At 43.6% G+C, this 17,092-nt stretch overlaps 1 protein-coding gene across 1 annotated transcript in view; it reads right to left on the bottom strand.

Annotated features, from left to right (window-relative positions):
• Window positions 1-14,046: 14,046 nt before the first annotated feature.
• The window catches only part of LOC149975351 (glypican-5-like), a 269,642-nt gene continuing 266,596 nt past the window's right edge, over window positions 14,047-17,092 (bottom strand). The window contains exon 8 of the mRNA XM_090206941.1: window positions 14,047-15,401. Coding sequence (XP_090063067.1) covers window positions 15,247-15,401 — 155 coding nt within the window. The 3' untranslated portion in view covers window positions 14,047-15,246. The remainder of the gene's footprint in view (window positions 15,402-17,092) is intronic.

Below are 17,092 nucleotides of genomic sequence, written 5' to 3'. Positions count from 1 at the left end.
TTCCTGCCTGTCATTATACAATCTGTTGAATCCTGCCTGTCATTATACAATCTGTTGAATCCTGCCTGTCATTATACAATCTGTTGATTCCTGCCTGTCATTATACAATCTGCTGATTCCTGCCTGTCATTATACAATACAATCTGTTGAATCCTGCCTGTCATTATACAATACAATCTGTTGAATCCTGCCTGTCATTATACAATCTGTTGATTCCTGCCTGTCATTATACAGTCTGCTGATTCCTGCCTGTCATTATACAATCTGTTGAATCCTGCCTGTCATTATACAATCTGTTGAATCCTGCCTGTCATTATACAATCTGTTGAATCCTGCCTGTCATTATACAATCTGTTGAATCCTGCCTGTCATTATACAATCTGTTGAATCCTGCCTGTCATTATACAATCTGTTGAATCCTGCCTGTCATTATACAATCTGTTGATTCCTGCCTGTCATTATACAATACAATCTGTTGATTCATGCCTGTCATTATACAATCTGCTGATTCCTGCCTGTCATTATACAATACAATCTGTTGATTCATGCCTGTCATTATACAATCTGTTGAATCCTGCCTGTCATTATACAATCTGTTGATTCCTGCCTGTCACTATACAATACAATCTGTTGATTCCTGCCTGTCATTATACAATCTGTTGAATCCTGCCTGTCATTATACAATACAATCTGTTGATTCCTGCCTGTCATTATACAATCTGCTGATTCCTGCCTGTCATTATACAATCTGCTGATTCCTGCCTGTCATTATACAATACAATCTGTTGATTCATGCCTGTCATTATACAATACAATCTGTTGATTCATGCCTGTCATTATACAATCTGTTGATTCCTGCCTGTCATTATACAATCTGTTGAATCCTGCCTGTCATTATACAATCTGTTGAATCCTGCCTGTCATTATACAATCTGTTGAATCCTGCCTGTCATTATACAATCTGTTGATTCCTGCCTGTCATTATACAATCTGCTGATTCCTGCCTGTCATTATACAATCTGCTGATTCCTGCCTGTCATTATACAATACAATCTGTTGATTCATGCCTGTCATTATACAATCTGTTGAATCCTGCCTGTCATTATACAATCTGTTGAATCCTGCCTGTCATTATACAATCTGTTGAATCCTGCCTGTCATTATACAATCTGTTGATTCCTGCCTGTCATTATACAATCTGCTGATTCCTGCCTGTCATTATACAATCTGCTGATTCCTGCCTGTCATTATACAATACAATCTGTTGATTCATGCCTGTCATTATACAATCTGTTGAATCCTGCCTGTCATTATACAATACAATCTGTTGATTCCTGCCTGTCATTATACAATACAATCTGTTGATTCCTGCCTGTCATTATACAATACAATCTGTTGATTCCTGCCTGTCATTATGCAATCTGCTGATTCCTGCCTGTCATTATACAATCTGCTGATTCCTGCCTGTCATTATACAATCTGCTGATTCCTGCCTGTCATTATACAATACAATCTGTTGATTCCTGCCTGTCATTATACAATCTGTTGATTCCTGCCTGTCATTATACAATCTGTTGATTCATGCCTGTCATTATACAATCTGTTGATTCCTGCCTGTCATTATACAATCTGTTGAATCCTGCCTGTCATTATACAATCTGTTGAATCCTGCCTGTCATTATACAATCTGTTGAATCCTGCCTGTCATTATACAATCTGTTGATTCCTGCCTGTCATTATACAATCTGCTGATTCCTGCCTGTCATTATACAATCTGCTGATTCCTGCCTGTCATTATACAATACAATCTGTTGATTCATGCCTGTCATTATACAATCTGTTGAATCCTGCCTGTCATTATACAATACAATCTGTTGATTCCTGCCTGTCATTATACAATACAATCTGTTGATTCCTGCCTGTCATTATACAATACAATCTGTTGATTCCTGCCTGTCATTATGCAATCTGCTGATTCCTGCCTGTCATTATACAATCTGCTGATTCCTGCCTGTCATTATACAATCTGCTGATTCCTGCCTGTCATTATACAATACAATCTGTTGATTCCTGCCTGTCATTATACAATCTGTTGATTCCTGCCTGTCATTATACAATCGGTTGATTCATGCCTGTCATTATACAATCTGTTGAATCCTGCCTGTCATTATACAATACAATCTGTTGATTCCTGCCTGTCATTATACAATACAATCTGTTGATTCCTGCCTGTCATTGTACAATACAATCTGTTGATTCCTGCCTGTCATTATGCAATCTGCTGATTCCTGCCTGTCATTATACAATCTGCTGATTCCTGCCTGTCATTATACAATCTGCTGATTCCTGCCTGTCATTATACAATACAATCTGTTGATTCCTGCCTGTCATTATACAATCTGTTGATTCCTGCCTGTCATTATACAATCTGCTGATTCCTGCCTGTCATTATACAATCTGTTGATTCCTGCCTGTCATTATACAATACAATCTGTTGATTCATGCCTGTCATTATACAATCTGCTGATTCCTGCCTGTCATTATACAATCTGCTGATTCCTGCCTGTCATTATACAATCTGTTGAATCCTGCCTGTCATTATACAATCTGTTGATTCCTGCCTGTCATTATACAATCTGCTAATTCCTGCCTGTCATTATACAATCTGCTGAATCCTCTCTGTCATTATACAATCTGTTGAATCCTGCCTGTCATTATACAATCTGTTGATTCCTGCCTGTCATTATACAATCTGCTAATTCCTGCCTGTCATTATACAATCTGCTGAATCCTCTCTGTCATTATACAATCTGTTGAATCCTGCCTGTCATTATACAATCTGCTGATTCCTGCCTGTCATTATACAATACAATCTGTTGATTCATGCCTTTCATTATACAATCTGTTGAATCCTGCCTGTCATTATACAATCTGTTGAATCCTGCCTGTCATTATACAATCTGCTGATTCCTGCCTGTCATTATACAATCTGTTGAATCCTGCCTGTCATTATACAATACAATCTGTTGAATCCTGCCTGTCATTATACATTCTGTTGAATCCTGCCTGTCATTATACAATCTGCTGAATCCTGCCTGTCATTATACAATACAATCTGCTGATTCCTGCCTGTCATTATACATTCTGTTGAATCCTGCCTGTCATTATACAATCTGCTGAATCCTGCCTGTCATTATACAATACAATCTGCTGATTCATGCCTTTCATTATACAATCTGTTCAATCCTGCCTGTCATTATACAATCTGTTGAATCCTGCCTGTCATTATACAATCTGCTGATTCCTGCCTGTCATTATACAATCTGTTGAATCCTGCCTGTCATTATACAATACAATCTGTTGAATCCTGCCTGTCATTATACATTCTGTTGAATCCTGCCTGTCATTATACAATCTGCTGAATCCTGCCTGTCATTATACATTCTGTTGAATCCTGCCTGTCATTATACAATCTGCTGAATCCTGCCTGTCATTATACAATACAATCTGCTGATTCCTGCCTGTCATTATACAATCTGTTGAATCCTGCCTGTCATTATACAATTCAAACTGCTGACTCATTCGTGAATGCCATAATGTAGCTATTAGATACTTCTCCCTTTTTAGCTGAAATCGTATCTTTTTCAAAGCCATTTTAGCTGTGGCACTTTGCTGTTTGGTCTGAACAGATTCACAAATCATGGGAAATTGTTGTGCCACGACGTGTTGCTAGGCAGGCCCCGGCTAAAGCCGGTGTGATTCACTTGCTAACAAGCATTTGTGCTGTGAAGCTAACTAACTGCTTTCACTCTGACGCACCAAACTTCCTTCTAGATTCATGATAATGTTGCTACACAAAGTGAGGAAACGTCAAAATGAGATGTAGTTTTATTGGGACTTGCAGCTGTTGGTGAGTATTGAATCTGCTTCTGAAGTGGCTGACTTCAGATGACATTCCTCATTATCTGCCTCTGTGGGTTAGAATGGATTGATCCATCAGAACACCCTCCCGTGGGTTAGAATGGATTGATCCATCAGAACACCCTCCCGTGGGTTAGAATGGATTGATCCATCAGAACACCCTCCTGTGGGTTAGAATGGATTGATCCATCAGAACACCCTCCTGTGGGTTAGATTGGATTGATCCATCAGAACACCCTCCTGTTGGTTAGAATGGATTGATCCATCAGAACACCCTCCCGTGGGTTAGAATGGATTGATCCATCAGAACACCCTCCCGTGGGTTAGAATGGATTGATCCATCAGAACACCCTCCCGTGGGTTAGAATGGATTGATCCATCAGAACACCCTCCCGTGGGTTAGAATGGATTGATCCATCAGAACACCCTCCCGTGGGTTAGAATGGATTGATCCATCAGAACACCCTCCCGTGGGTTAGATTGGATTGATCCATCAGAACACCCTCCCGTGGGTTAGAATGGATTGATCCATCAGAACACCCTCCCGTGGGTTAGAATGGATTGATCCATCAGAACACCCTCCTGTGGGTTAGAATGGATTGATCCATCAGAACACCCTCCCGTGGGTTAGAATGGATTGATCCATCAGAACACCCTCCTGTGGGTTAGAATGGATTGATCCATCAGAACACCCTCCCGTGGGTTAGAATGGATTGATCCATCAGAACACCCTCCCGTGGGTTAGAATGGATTGATCCATCAGAACACCCTCCCGTGGGTTAGAATGGATTGATCCATCAGAACACCCTCCTGTGTAGTCCCCCCCCCCCCCCCTCCCGCACCTCTCTGATTCAGAGGGGTTGGGTTAAAATACAGAAGACACATCTCAGTTGAAGGCATTCAGTTGTTCAACTGACTAGGTATCCTCCTTTCCATTTTATCTCTACCAGGCAGGGCTGTACTGAAGAAAGGCTTGTGTCATCGGTCCAAATGTATCACAGCACATTATGCTGGACTGGTTTGTCTGGTCTACAGGTGGTTCAGGTCCATATGTATCACAGAACACTGTGCTGGACTGGTTTGTCTGGTCTACAGGTGGTCCAGGTCCATATGTATCACAGCACATTATGCTGGACTGGTTTGTCTGGTCTACAGGTGGTTCAGGTCCATATGTATCACAGAACACTGTGCTGGACTGGTTTGTCTGGTCTACAGGTGGTTCAGGTCCATATCTGCTGCAGAACGTCTCATCCAGGGTTTCTGAACCACGAACTACAGCTTAGGGAGGATAGACTGGTTTTGTGATGGTGAGCTTTGTGGATCTGATCTGTGACACGTCGTAAACTTCTCTCTATCTCTGTCAGTAGATTCAAACCTATGTATTTGTGTCTGCATTAGGGAATGTCCATCTATCTTCCATAAAATAAACTGCAGACAGATGTACCCTACTGTTCACTCCTACATCACAGCACTGCTGAGAAAGAGAGAGAACGAGAACGAGAGAGAGAGAGAGAGAGAGACAGAGAACGAGAGAGAGAGAGACTGAGAACGAGAGAGAGAGAGACAGCGAGAGAGAGAGAAAGAGAGAGAGATCGTGATTAAGAGAGAATCAGTCAGAGAGAGAGAGACAGCGAGAGAGAGAGACAGAGAACGAGAGAGACAGCGAGAGAGAGAGAGACAGTGAGAGAGAGAGAGAGACAGCGAGAGAGAGACAGCGAGAGAGAGAGAGACAGCGAGAGAGACAGCGGGAGAGAGAGAGACAGCGAGAGAAAGAGAGAGAGAGATCGTTATTAAGAGAATCAGAGGAGAAATCGTGACACAGAGCGAGAGAGAGTTTATTGTGAAAGCTGGTCCCAGCACCAACCACTGTGTGATAGGTGGAAGCAGAAGTGGGGGTGAATTGAGGCACTTATCTCAGTGGGAGGAGAGACAGCAGGAAAACCCAATATTGATGGGACTGTTTTCTCCTTCCTCACACATCAGAAAAAAACACACAGCTGGAGTCCTGAGGGGGAGGACACGATAAACAAGAGGATTGGAGATGTTGTTTTAGTTTGAGCTAATATTTCCTCCGTCCCTGCCATTATACAGAAAACAGAGATAGTGATGTACAGGACATTACACTAACCTCTCTAACAACAGAGATGGTGATGTACAGGACATTACACTAACCTCTCTAAAAACAGCAGGGTCCACATAAAGCTTCCTGAAGGGTCATTCTTGTAATTTCAAATGAGACGATATAATAACAATGTATTCATTTTGGAGAGTCAAAACTCCAATGCCTCTCTACTGTCTTCTGACTGGCTGAGCCCCAGCTCTCATGTTGGCCAATCCCCAGCCCATAAACATTGCTGAGGGACTTAACTTTGGATCTCTATTGGTTGACAGACAGACTGGCTAAACACCAATAAACCTCTTGCCTGTGTTAGCAAACAGATTAAAACTCTTTATCACTTTCAACACCCAAATCATCCCTCTCAGTTCAACACCCCCGAAATAACACCCAGATCATCCCTCTCAGTTCAACACCCCTGAAATAACACCCAGATCATACCTCTCAGTTCAACACCCCTGAAATAATACCCAGATCATACCTCTCAGTTCAACACCCCCAAAATAACACCCAGATCATCCCTCTCAGTTCAACACCCCTGAAATAACACCCAGATCATACCTCTCAGTTCAACACCCCTGAAATAATACCCAGATCATACCTCTCAGTTCAACACCCCCAAAATAACACCCAGATCATCCCTCTCAGTTCAACACCCCCAAAATAACACCCAGATCATCCCTCTCAGTTCAACACCCCCAAAATAACACCCAGATCATACCTCTCAGTTCAACACCCCCAAAATAACACCGGTATCATCCCTCTCAGTTCAACACCCCCAAAATAACACCGGTATCATCCCTCTCAGTTCAACACCCCCAAAATAACACCCAGATCATCCCTCTCAGTTCAACACCCCCAAAATAACACCCAGATCATACCTCTCAGTTCAACACCCCCAAAATAACACCCAGATCATCCCTCTCAGTTCAACACCCCCAAAATAACACCCAGATCATACCTCTCAGTTCAACACCCCCAAAATAACACCCAGATCATCCCTCTCAGTTCAACACCCCCAAAATAACACCCAGATCATCCCTCTCAGTTCAACACCCCCAAAATAACACCCAGATCATCCCTCTCAGTTCAACACCCCCAAAATAACACCCAGATCATCCCTCTCAGTTCAACACCCCCAAAATAACACCCAGATCATCCCTCTCAGTTCAACACCCCCAAAATAACACCCAGATCATCCCTCTCAGTTCAACACCCCCAAAATAACACCGGTATCATCCCTCTCAGTTCAACACCCCCAAAATAACACCGGTATCATCCCTCTCAGTTCAACACCCCCAAAATAACACCGGTATCATCCCTAACTATATATCCCTCTCAGTTATACTGTTATATAAATATTCCAGCTCCAGGAACCAGCATTTAGACAATAAGAGGATCCTGACCTGCCACTCTGCTGCCCAGACACCAGGGCTGTGTGTCTCCTTCCACTAACATGGAGACAGGTTATAACTACAGGCTGTGTGTCTCCATCCACTAACATGGAGACAGGTTATAACTACAGGCTGTGTGTCTCCATCCACTAACATGGAGACAGGTTATAACTACAGGCTGTGTGTCTCCATCCACTAACATGGAGACAGGTTATAACTACAGGCTGTGTGTCTCCATCCACTAACATGGAGACAGGTTATAACTACAGGCTACAGGCTGTGTCTCCATCCACTAACATGGAGACAGGTTACAACTACAGGCTGTGTGTCTCCATCCACTAACGTGGAGACAGGTTATAACTACAGGCTGTGTGTCTCCATCCACTAACATGGAGATAGGTTATAACTACAGGCTGTGTGTCTCCATCCACTAACATGGAGACAGGTTATAACTACAGGCTGTGTGTCTCCATCCACTAACATGGAGACAGGTTATAACTACAGGTTGTGTGTCTCCATCCACTAACATGGAGACAGGTTATAACTACAGGCTGTGTGTCTCCATCCACTAACATGGAGACAGGTTATAACTACAGGCTGTGTCGTACCACGTGGGCGCAGTGGGCTTTGTTTGAATCCAGGTCTATGTTCCAGACAGAAGCCTCGTTTCCATGGCACCTAGCATGGGCGTTCTGTTATCATTATTGCAGTGATAAACATGAAAAGATTTGACATTTTAGTGTTGTGACTCTGACAATATTATCTGCCAGGCTTAGGCTGTTGTGCCTCAGTAAAACACACAGAAATACACATTTCTCTGATCTGAAAATGACAAAGTATTCTTCTGGTTTATTCTTCCTTGTAGATGTTGTTGGAGGTTTGGTGAGTATTCATGGGGAGGGCAGAGCCACTAGGTTTTTCAGGTGATTCAAATTCATTCATGTATTCAGACTCCTCAGCCCTTATTGAGCTCTTCACTATTCATCTTTACACCCCTGCTGGCTCATAGAACCCCCCCCCCCCCCCCCCCCCCCCCCCCGGGGGCCTGCTGGCTCATAGAACCCCCCCCCCCCCCCCCCCCTGGGGGCCTGCTGGCTCATAGAACCCCCCCCCCCCTGCTGCACACACACAGTCTTGTACAGCTAACACACACACATCTACACATCCTCACAGCACCCTGTGAAGTGGAAGAGAGAAGTAGAGGAGGAGTGATGGATTGAGTTAGAAAGGAGATAATGGACTCCTGGGGAAACTAATCTGTTTCTGGGGATGGAAGGGAGAGACTGAATTCACTGACCCATTCACTCTCTCTCCCTTCTACCCCTCCTCCCCCTCTCCACCCCTCCTCTACCCCCTCCTCTCTCCCTCCTGCCACCTCATCTCTCTTCCCTCCTCTCTCCTCCCCTCCTCTCTCCCTCCTGCCACCTCATCTCTCTTCCCCTCCTCTCTCCTCTTAATCTACCCCTCCTCTCTCCTCTCCTCCTTCTCCCCCTCTCTACCCCACCTCCTCATTCTCCCCTCCTCCCCCCTCTCCCTCTCTACCCCTCCTCCTTTCCGCCCCCTCTCTACCCCTCCTCCTCCTTCTCCCCCCCTCCTCTTCCTCTCTACCCCTCCTCCTCCTCTCCCTCCTCCACTCCCTTCCTCCTCTCTACCCCTCCTCCTCTCCCTTCCTCCTCTCTACCCCTCCTCCTCTCCCTTCCTCCTCTCTACCCCTCCTCTCTACCCCTCCTCCTCTCCACCCCTGCTTCTCCCCTCCTCCTCTCTACCCCTCTTCCTCTCTACCTCTCCTTCTCCCCTCCTCTCTACCCCTCCTCCTCCTCCACTCCCTTCCTCCTCTCTACCCCTCCTCCTCTCTACCCCTCCTCCTCTCCCCTCCTCCTCTCTACCTCTCCTTCTCCCCTCCTCTCTACCCCTCCTTCTCCCCTCCTCCTCTCTACCTCTCCCCTCCTCTCTACCCCTCCTCCTCTCCCCTCCTCCTCTATACCTCTCCTTCTCCCCTCCTCTCTACCCCTCCTTCTCCCCTCCTCCTCTCCCCTCCTCCTCTCTACCTCTCCTTCTCCCCTCCTCTCTACCCCTCCTCCTCTCCCCTCCTCCTCTCTACCCCTCCTCCTTCTCCCTTCCTCCTCTCTAAACCTCCTCCTCTCCCCTCCTCCTCTCTACCTCTCCTTCTCCCCTCCTCTCTACCCCTCCTTCTCCCCTCCTCCTCTCTACTCTCTCTACCACTTCACCTTCTTTATGTTGTTCACCGTCATCCTTCTGAGACCCAGCAGTTCATTGTTGTCCTGTCTAGTGGTCATCAGGTCTGTATCTCTGAGGCCATACAGGCCACTGTATTAAGTCCTGTTGTGCCTTTGAGAGGACATTCTGGGATATTCAATGATTTCATGGGGGTGTGGCTTTGACAACTTCATCTTCCTGGTTCTTAAAAAAAAGAAGTATTTATTAATGATAATAATTTCTGTGAGTTTGATATTCAAATGGTTTCTAGGGTGCTAGGTGTCTGTAATGAGAATCTCGGGGTTCTAGGTGTCTGTAATGAGAATCTCAGGGTTCTAGGTGTCTGTAATGAGAATCTCAGGGTTCTAGGTGTCTGTAATGAGAATCTCAGGGTTCTAGGTGTCTGTAATGAGAATCTCAGGGTGCTAGGTGTCTGTAATGAGAATCTCAGGGTTCTAGGTGTCTGTAATGAGAATCTCAGGGTTCTAGGTGTCTGTAATGAGAATCTCAGGGTTCTAGGTGTCTGTAATGAGAATCTCAGGGTGCTAGGTGTCTGTAATGAGAATATCAGGGTTCTAGGTGTCTGTAATGGGAATCCCACAACATGATGGAGGAACTATATTTAAAGAGAGAGGGAGACAGGGTACATGGTACCACTACATGATGGAGGAACTATATTTAAAGAGAGAGGGAGACAGGGTACATGGTACCGCTACATGATGGAGGAACTATATTTAAAGAGAGAGGGAGACAGGGTACATGGTACCGCTACATGATGGAGGAACTATATTTAAAGAGAGAGGGAGACAGGGTACATGGTACCGCTACATGATGGAGGAACTATATTTAAAGAGAGAGGGAGACAGGGTACATGGTACCGCTACATGATGGAGGAACTATATTTAAAGAGAGAGGGAGACAGGGTACATGGTACCGCTACATGATGGAGGAACTATATTTAAAGAGAGAGGGAGACAGGGTACATGGTACCGCTACATGATGGAGGAACTATATTTAAAGAGAGAGGGAGACAGGGTACATGGTACCGCTACATGATGGAGGAACTATATTTAAAGAGAGAGGGAGACAGGGTACATGGTACCGCTACATGATGGAGGAACTATATTTAAAGAGAGAGGGAGACAGGGTACATGGTACCACTACATGATGGAGGAACTATATTTAAAGAGAGAGGGAGACAGGGTACATGGTACCGCTACATGATGGAGGAACTATATTTAAAGAGAGAGGGAGACAGGGTACATGGTACCGCTACATGATGGAGGAACTATATTTAAAGAGAGAGGGAGACAGGGTACATGGTACCACTACATGATGGAGGAACTATATTTAAAGAGAGAGGGAGACAGGGTACATGGTACCACTACATGATGGAGGAACTATATTTAAAGAGAGAGGGAGACAGGGTACATGGTACCGCTACATGATGGAGGAACTATATTTAAAGAGAGAGGGAGACAGGGTACATGGTACCGCTACATGATGGAGGAACTATATTTAAAGAGAGAGGGAGACAGGGTACATGGTACCACTACATGATGGAGGAACTATATTTAAAGAGAGAGGGAGACAGGGTACATGGTACCGCTACATGATGGAGGAACTATATTTAAAGAGAGAGGGAGACAGGGTACATGGTACATGATACATGATGGAGGAACTATATTTAAAGAGAGAGGGAGACAGGGTACATGGTACCGCTACATGATGGAGGAACTATATTTAAAGAGAGAGGGAGACAGGGTACATGGTACCACTACATGATGGAGGAACTATATTTAAAGAGAGAGGGAGACAGGGTACATGGTACCGCTACATGATGGAGGAACTATATTTAAAGAGAGAGGGAGACAGGGTACATGGTACCGCTACATGATGGAGGAACTATATTTAAAGAGAGAGGGAGACAGGGTACATGGTACCGCTACATGATGGAGGAACTATATTTAAAGAGAGAGGGAGACAGGGTACATGGTACCGCTACATGATGGAGGAACTATATTTAAAGAGAGAGGGAGACAGGGTACATGGTACCGCTACATGATGGAGGAACTATATTTAAAGAGAGAGGGAGACAGGGTACATGGTACCGCTACATGATGGAGGAACTATATTTAAAGAGAGAGGGAGACAGGGTACATGGTACCACTACATGATGGAGGAACTATATTTAAAGAGAGAGGGAGACAGGGTACATGGTACATGATACATGATGGAGGAACTATATTTAAAGAGAGAGGGAGACAGGGTACATGGTACCGCTACATGATGGAGGAACTATATTTAAAGAGAGAGGGAGACAGGGTACATGGTACCGCTACATGATGGAGGAACTATATTTAAAGAGAGAGGGAGACAGGGTACATGGTACCGCTACATGATGGAGGAACTATATTTAAAGAGAGAGGGAGACAGGGTACATGGTACCGCTACATGATGGAGGAACTATATTTAAAGAGAGAGGGAGACAGGGTACATGGTACCGCTACATGATGGAGGAACTATATTTAAAGAGAGAGGGAGACAGGGTACATGGTACCGCTACATGATGGAGGAACTATATTTAAAGAGAGAGGGAGACAGGGTACATGGTACCACTACATGATGGAGGAACTATATTTAAAGAGAGAGGGAGACAGGGTACATGGTACCACTACATGATGGAGGAACTATATTTAAAGAGAGAGGGAGACAGGGTACATGGTACCGCTACATGATGGAGGAACTATATTTAAAGAGAGAGGGAGACAGGGTACATGGTACCGCTACATGATGGAGGAACTATATTTAAAGAGAGAGGGAGACAGGGTACATGGTACATGATGGAGGAACTATATTTAAAGAGAGAGGGAGACAGGGTACATGGTACCACTACATGATGGAGGAACTATATTTAAAGAGAGAGGGAGACAGGGTACATGGTACCACTACATGATGGAGGAACTATATTTAAAGAGAGAGGGAGACAGGGTACATGGTACCGCTACATGATGGAGGAACTATATTTAAAGAGAGAGGGAGACAGGGTACATGGTACCGCTACATGATGGAGGAACTATATTTAAAGAGAGAGGGAGACAGGGTACATGGTACCACTACATGATGGAGGAACTATATTTAAAGAGAGAGGGAGACAGGGTACATGGTACCGCTACATGATGGAGGAACTATATTTAAAGAGAGAGGGAGACAGGGTACATGGTACATGATACATGATGGAGGAACTATATTTAAAGAGAGAGGGAGACAGGGTACATGGTACCGCTACATGATGGAGGAACTATATTTAAAGAGAGAGGGAGACAGGGTACATGGTACCACTACATGATGGAGGAACTATATTTAAAGAGAGAGGGAGACAGGGTACATGGTACCGCTACATGATGGAGGAACTATATTTAAAGAGAGAGGGAGACAGGGTACATGGTACCGCTACATGATGGAGGAACTATATTTAAAGAGAGAGGGAGACAGGGTACATGGTACCGCTACATGATGGAGGAACTATATTTAAAGAGAGAGGGAGACAGGGTACATGGTACCGCTACATGATGGAGGAACTATATTTAAAGAGAGAGGGAGACAGGGTACATGGTACCGCTACATGATGGAGGAACTATATTTAAAGAGAGAGGGAGACAGGGTACATGGTACATGATGGAGGAACTATATTTAAAGAGAGAGGGAGACAGGGTACATGGTACCGCTACATGATGGAGGAACTATATTTAAAGAGAGAGGGAGACAGGGTACATGGTACATGATACATGATGGAGGAACTATATTTAAAGAGAGAGGGAGACAGGGTACATGGTACCACTACATGATGGAGGAACTATATTTAAAGAGAGAGGGAGACAGGGTACATGGTACCGCTACATGATGGAGGAACTATATTTAAAGAGAGAGGGAGACAGGGTACATGGTACCACTACATGATGGAGGAACTATATTTAAAGAGAGAGGGAGACAGGGTACATGATACATGATGAAGGCCGGCATCCCGGAGTCGCCTCTTTACTGTTGACGTTGAGACTGGTGTTTTGTGGGTACTATTTAATGAAGCTGCCAGTTGAGGACTTGTGAGGCATCTGTTTCTCAAACTAGACACTAATGTACTTGTCCTCTGGCTCAGTTGTGCACCGGGGCCTCCCACTCCTCTTTCTATTCTGGTTAGAGACAGTTTGCGCTGTTCTGTGAAGGGAGTAGTACACAGCGTTGTACGAGATCTTCAGTTTCTTGGCAATTTATCGCATGGAATAGTCTTCATTTCTCAGAACAAGAATAGACTGATGAGTTTCAGAAGAAAGTTATTTGTTTCTGGCCATTTTGAGCCTGTAATCGAATCCACAAATGCTGATGCTCCAGATACTCAACTAGTCTAAAGAAGGACAGTTTTATTGATTATTTTATCAGAACAGCAGATTTCAGCTGTGCTAACATATTTGCAAAAGGGTTTTCTAATGATCAACTTGGATTAGCTAACACAACGTGCCACTGGAACACAGGAGTGATGGTTGCTGATAATGGGCCTCTGTACGCCTATGTCGATATTCCATTAAAAATCAGCTGTTTCCAGCTACAATAGTCATTTACAACATTTACAGTCATTTACAACATGTCTACACGGTATTTCTGATCAATTTGATATTATTTTAATTATTTCAATTTTGTTTTGCTTTTCTTTCAAAAACAAGGACATTTCTTAGTGACCCCAAACTGTTGAAAGGTAGTATATATTATCAATGAAATAGAATAATAAAAATGTTCACTTTTTCACATGATACAAAAACATTTCAAGAGGAGGGGAGTATTTCAGGGCAGAGACAGTAGCCTTGTGGAATTCCTCAGTATTGGGTTGTTAGTGAAACTGTCGGGTATAGTCAGGTAGATACAGTGGGGAGAACAAGGATTTGATACACTGACGGTTTTGCAGGTTTTCCTACTTACAAAGCATGTAGAGGTCTGTAATTTATCACAGTGTATTTTATACAGGTAACGAGTTCAAACAGGTGCAGTTAATACAGGTAATGAGTGGAGAACAGGAGGGCTTCTTAAAGAAAAACTAACAGGTCTGTGAGAGCCGGAATTCATACTGGTTGGTAGTTGATCAAATACTTATGTCATGCAATAAAATGCAAATTAATTACTTTAAAATCATACAATGTGATTTTCTGGATTTTTGTTTTAGATTTAGATAGTGTACCTATGATAAAAATTACAGACCTCTACATGCTTTGTAAGTAGGAAAACCTGCAAAATCGGCAGTGTATCAAATACTTGTTCTCCCTACTGGAAATATATATATGATTGTCTCCATACTAGAAACACAGTGTTATAATGTGTACTTCTTTATCCTCACAGGTCAGTGGGTTTCTGTTTCCATTGATATCCTCTTCCTGTCTGACATCATCCCCTGTCTCCTTCTAGAACTCAGACACAGTTCAAGTTCTAGAACGTCTAGAGGTTCTGTTTACCCTCTCTCACTTCAGACGGTTCCTCTTCATTTCCTTTCCTCAGATAACAGGGAAATGAAAGTGTTGGAGGGGTCAGAGCAGAGGGCTGATGGTGTCACAGCTAGCTAGGTACATGTCGTGTCGTCAGTAGTGAAGTCAACACCAAGGCCAGTAGTAGTGTGGCTGCTTGTGATCGGAGGGCCTGTGAGCTGGATCTGTCCCCCGTTTCAGAGTCCTCTCCCTGGGGGTGATGACGGTGGTCACTCCCTGGAGCCACTGAGAGAGAGAAGAGACAAAGAGAAGACTACAGTCAGAACAACATAGGCGTATTTTTCCTGGCTGTAAACTCAAGACTGTTGGTTTAGGGTGACTAAGACAGGCACAGAGACAATAGATAGAAAGACTTTAGAAGTTCAACTGTTGCTCAGCATTGCTGCAACTGCTCAACCCTAATACTGTAACCCACGGTTACCATCAGCCCTAATACTGTAACCCACGGTTACCATCAGCCCTAATACTGTAACCCACGGTTACCATCAGCCCTAATAATGTAACCCACTGTTACCATCAGCCCTAATACTATAACCCTCTGTTACCATCAGCCCTAATACTGTAACTCACGGTTACCATCAGCCCTAATACTGTAACCCACGGTTACCATCAACCCTAATACTGTAACCCACGGTCACCATCAGCCCTAATACTGTAACCCACTGTTACCATGAGCCCTAATACTGTAACCCACGGTTACCATCAGCCCTAATACTGTAACCCACGGTTACCATGAGCCAAAATACTGTAACCCATGGTTACCATCAGCCCTAATACTATAACCCACGGTCACCATCAGCCCTAATACTGTAACCCACGGACAACATCAGCCATGCTACTGTAACCCACTGTCACCATCAGCCGTAATACTATAACCCTCTGTTACCATCAGCCCTAATACTGTAACCCATGGTTACCATCAGCCCTAATACTATAACCCACTGTCACCATCAGCCCTAATACTGTAACCCACGGTTACCATCAGTCTCTACACCATTCTATATAACTACTGTCTATACTGTCTAAACACACCATCCTATATTACCACTGTCTATACTGTTTTTACACACCATCCCAAATAACTACTGTCTATACACACCATCCTATAAACTACTGTCTATACACACCATCCTATATAACTACTGTCTATACACACCATCCTATATAACTACTGTCTATACACACCATCCTATATAACTACTGTATATACTGTCTATACACACCATCCTATATAACTACTGTCTATACTGTCTATACACACCATCCTATATAACTACTGTCTATACACACCATCCTATATAACTGCTGTCTATACTGTCTATACACACCATCCTATATAACTACTGTCTATACACACCATCCTTTATAACTACTGTCTATACACACCATCCTATATAACTACTGTCTATACACACCATCCTATATAACTACTGTCTATACACTCCATCCTATAGAACTACTGTCTATACACACTATCCTATATAACTACTGTATATACTGTCTATACACACCATCCTATATAACTACTGTCTATACACACCACCCTATATAACTACTGTCTATACACACCATCCTGTATAACAACTGTCTATACACACCATCCTATATAACTACTGTCTATACACTCCATCCTATAGAACTACTGTCTATACACACTATCCTATATAACTACTGTATATACTGTCTATACACACCATCCTATATAACTACTGTCTATACACACCATCCTATATAACTACTGTCTATACACACCATCCTATATAACAACTGTCTATACACACCATCCTATAGAACTACTGTCTATACACACCATCCTGTATAACTACTGTCTATACACACCATCCTATATAACTACTGTCTATACACACCATCGCATATAACTACTGTCTATACACACCATCCTATATAACTACTGT

This window comes from Oncorhynchus mykiss, chromosome 18 (genome assembly GCF_057628025.1).
Source record: "Oncorhynchus mykiss isolate SJ-2025 chromosome 18, ASM5762802v1, whole genome shotgun sequence".
Taxonomy (NCBI): Eukaryota; Metazoa; Chordata; class Actinopteri; order Salmoniformes; family Salmonidae; genus Oncorhynchus; species Oncorhynchus mykiss.
The sequence above is the reverse complement of the archived record's forward strand: the minus strand, read 5'-3'. Positions and strand labels throughout refer to the sequence as shown.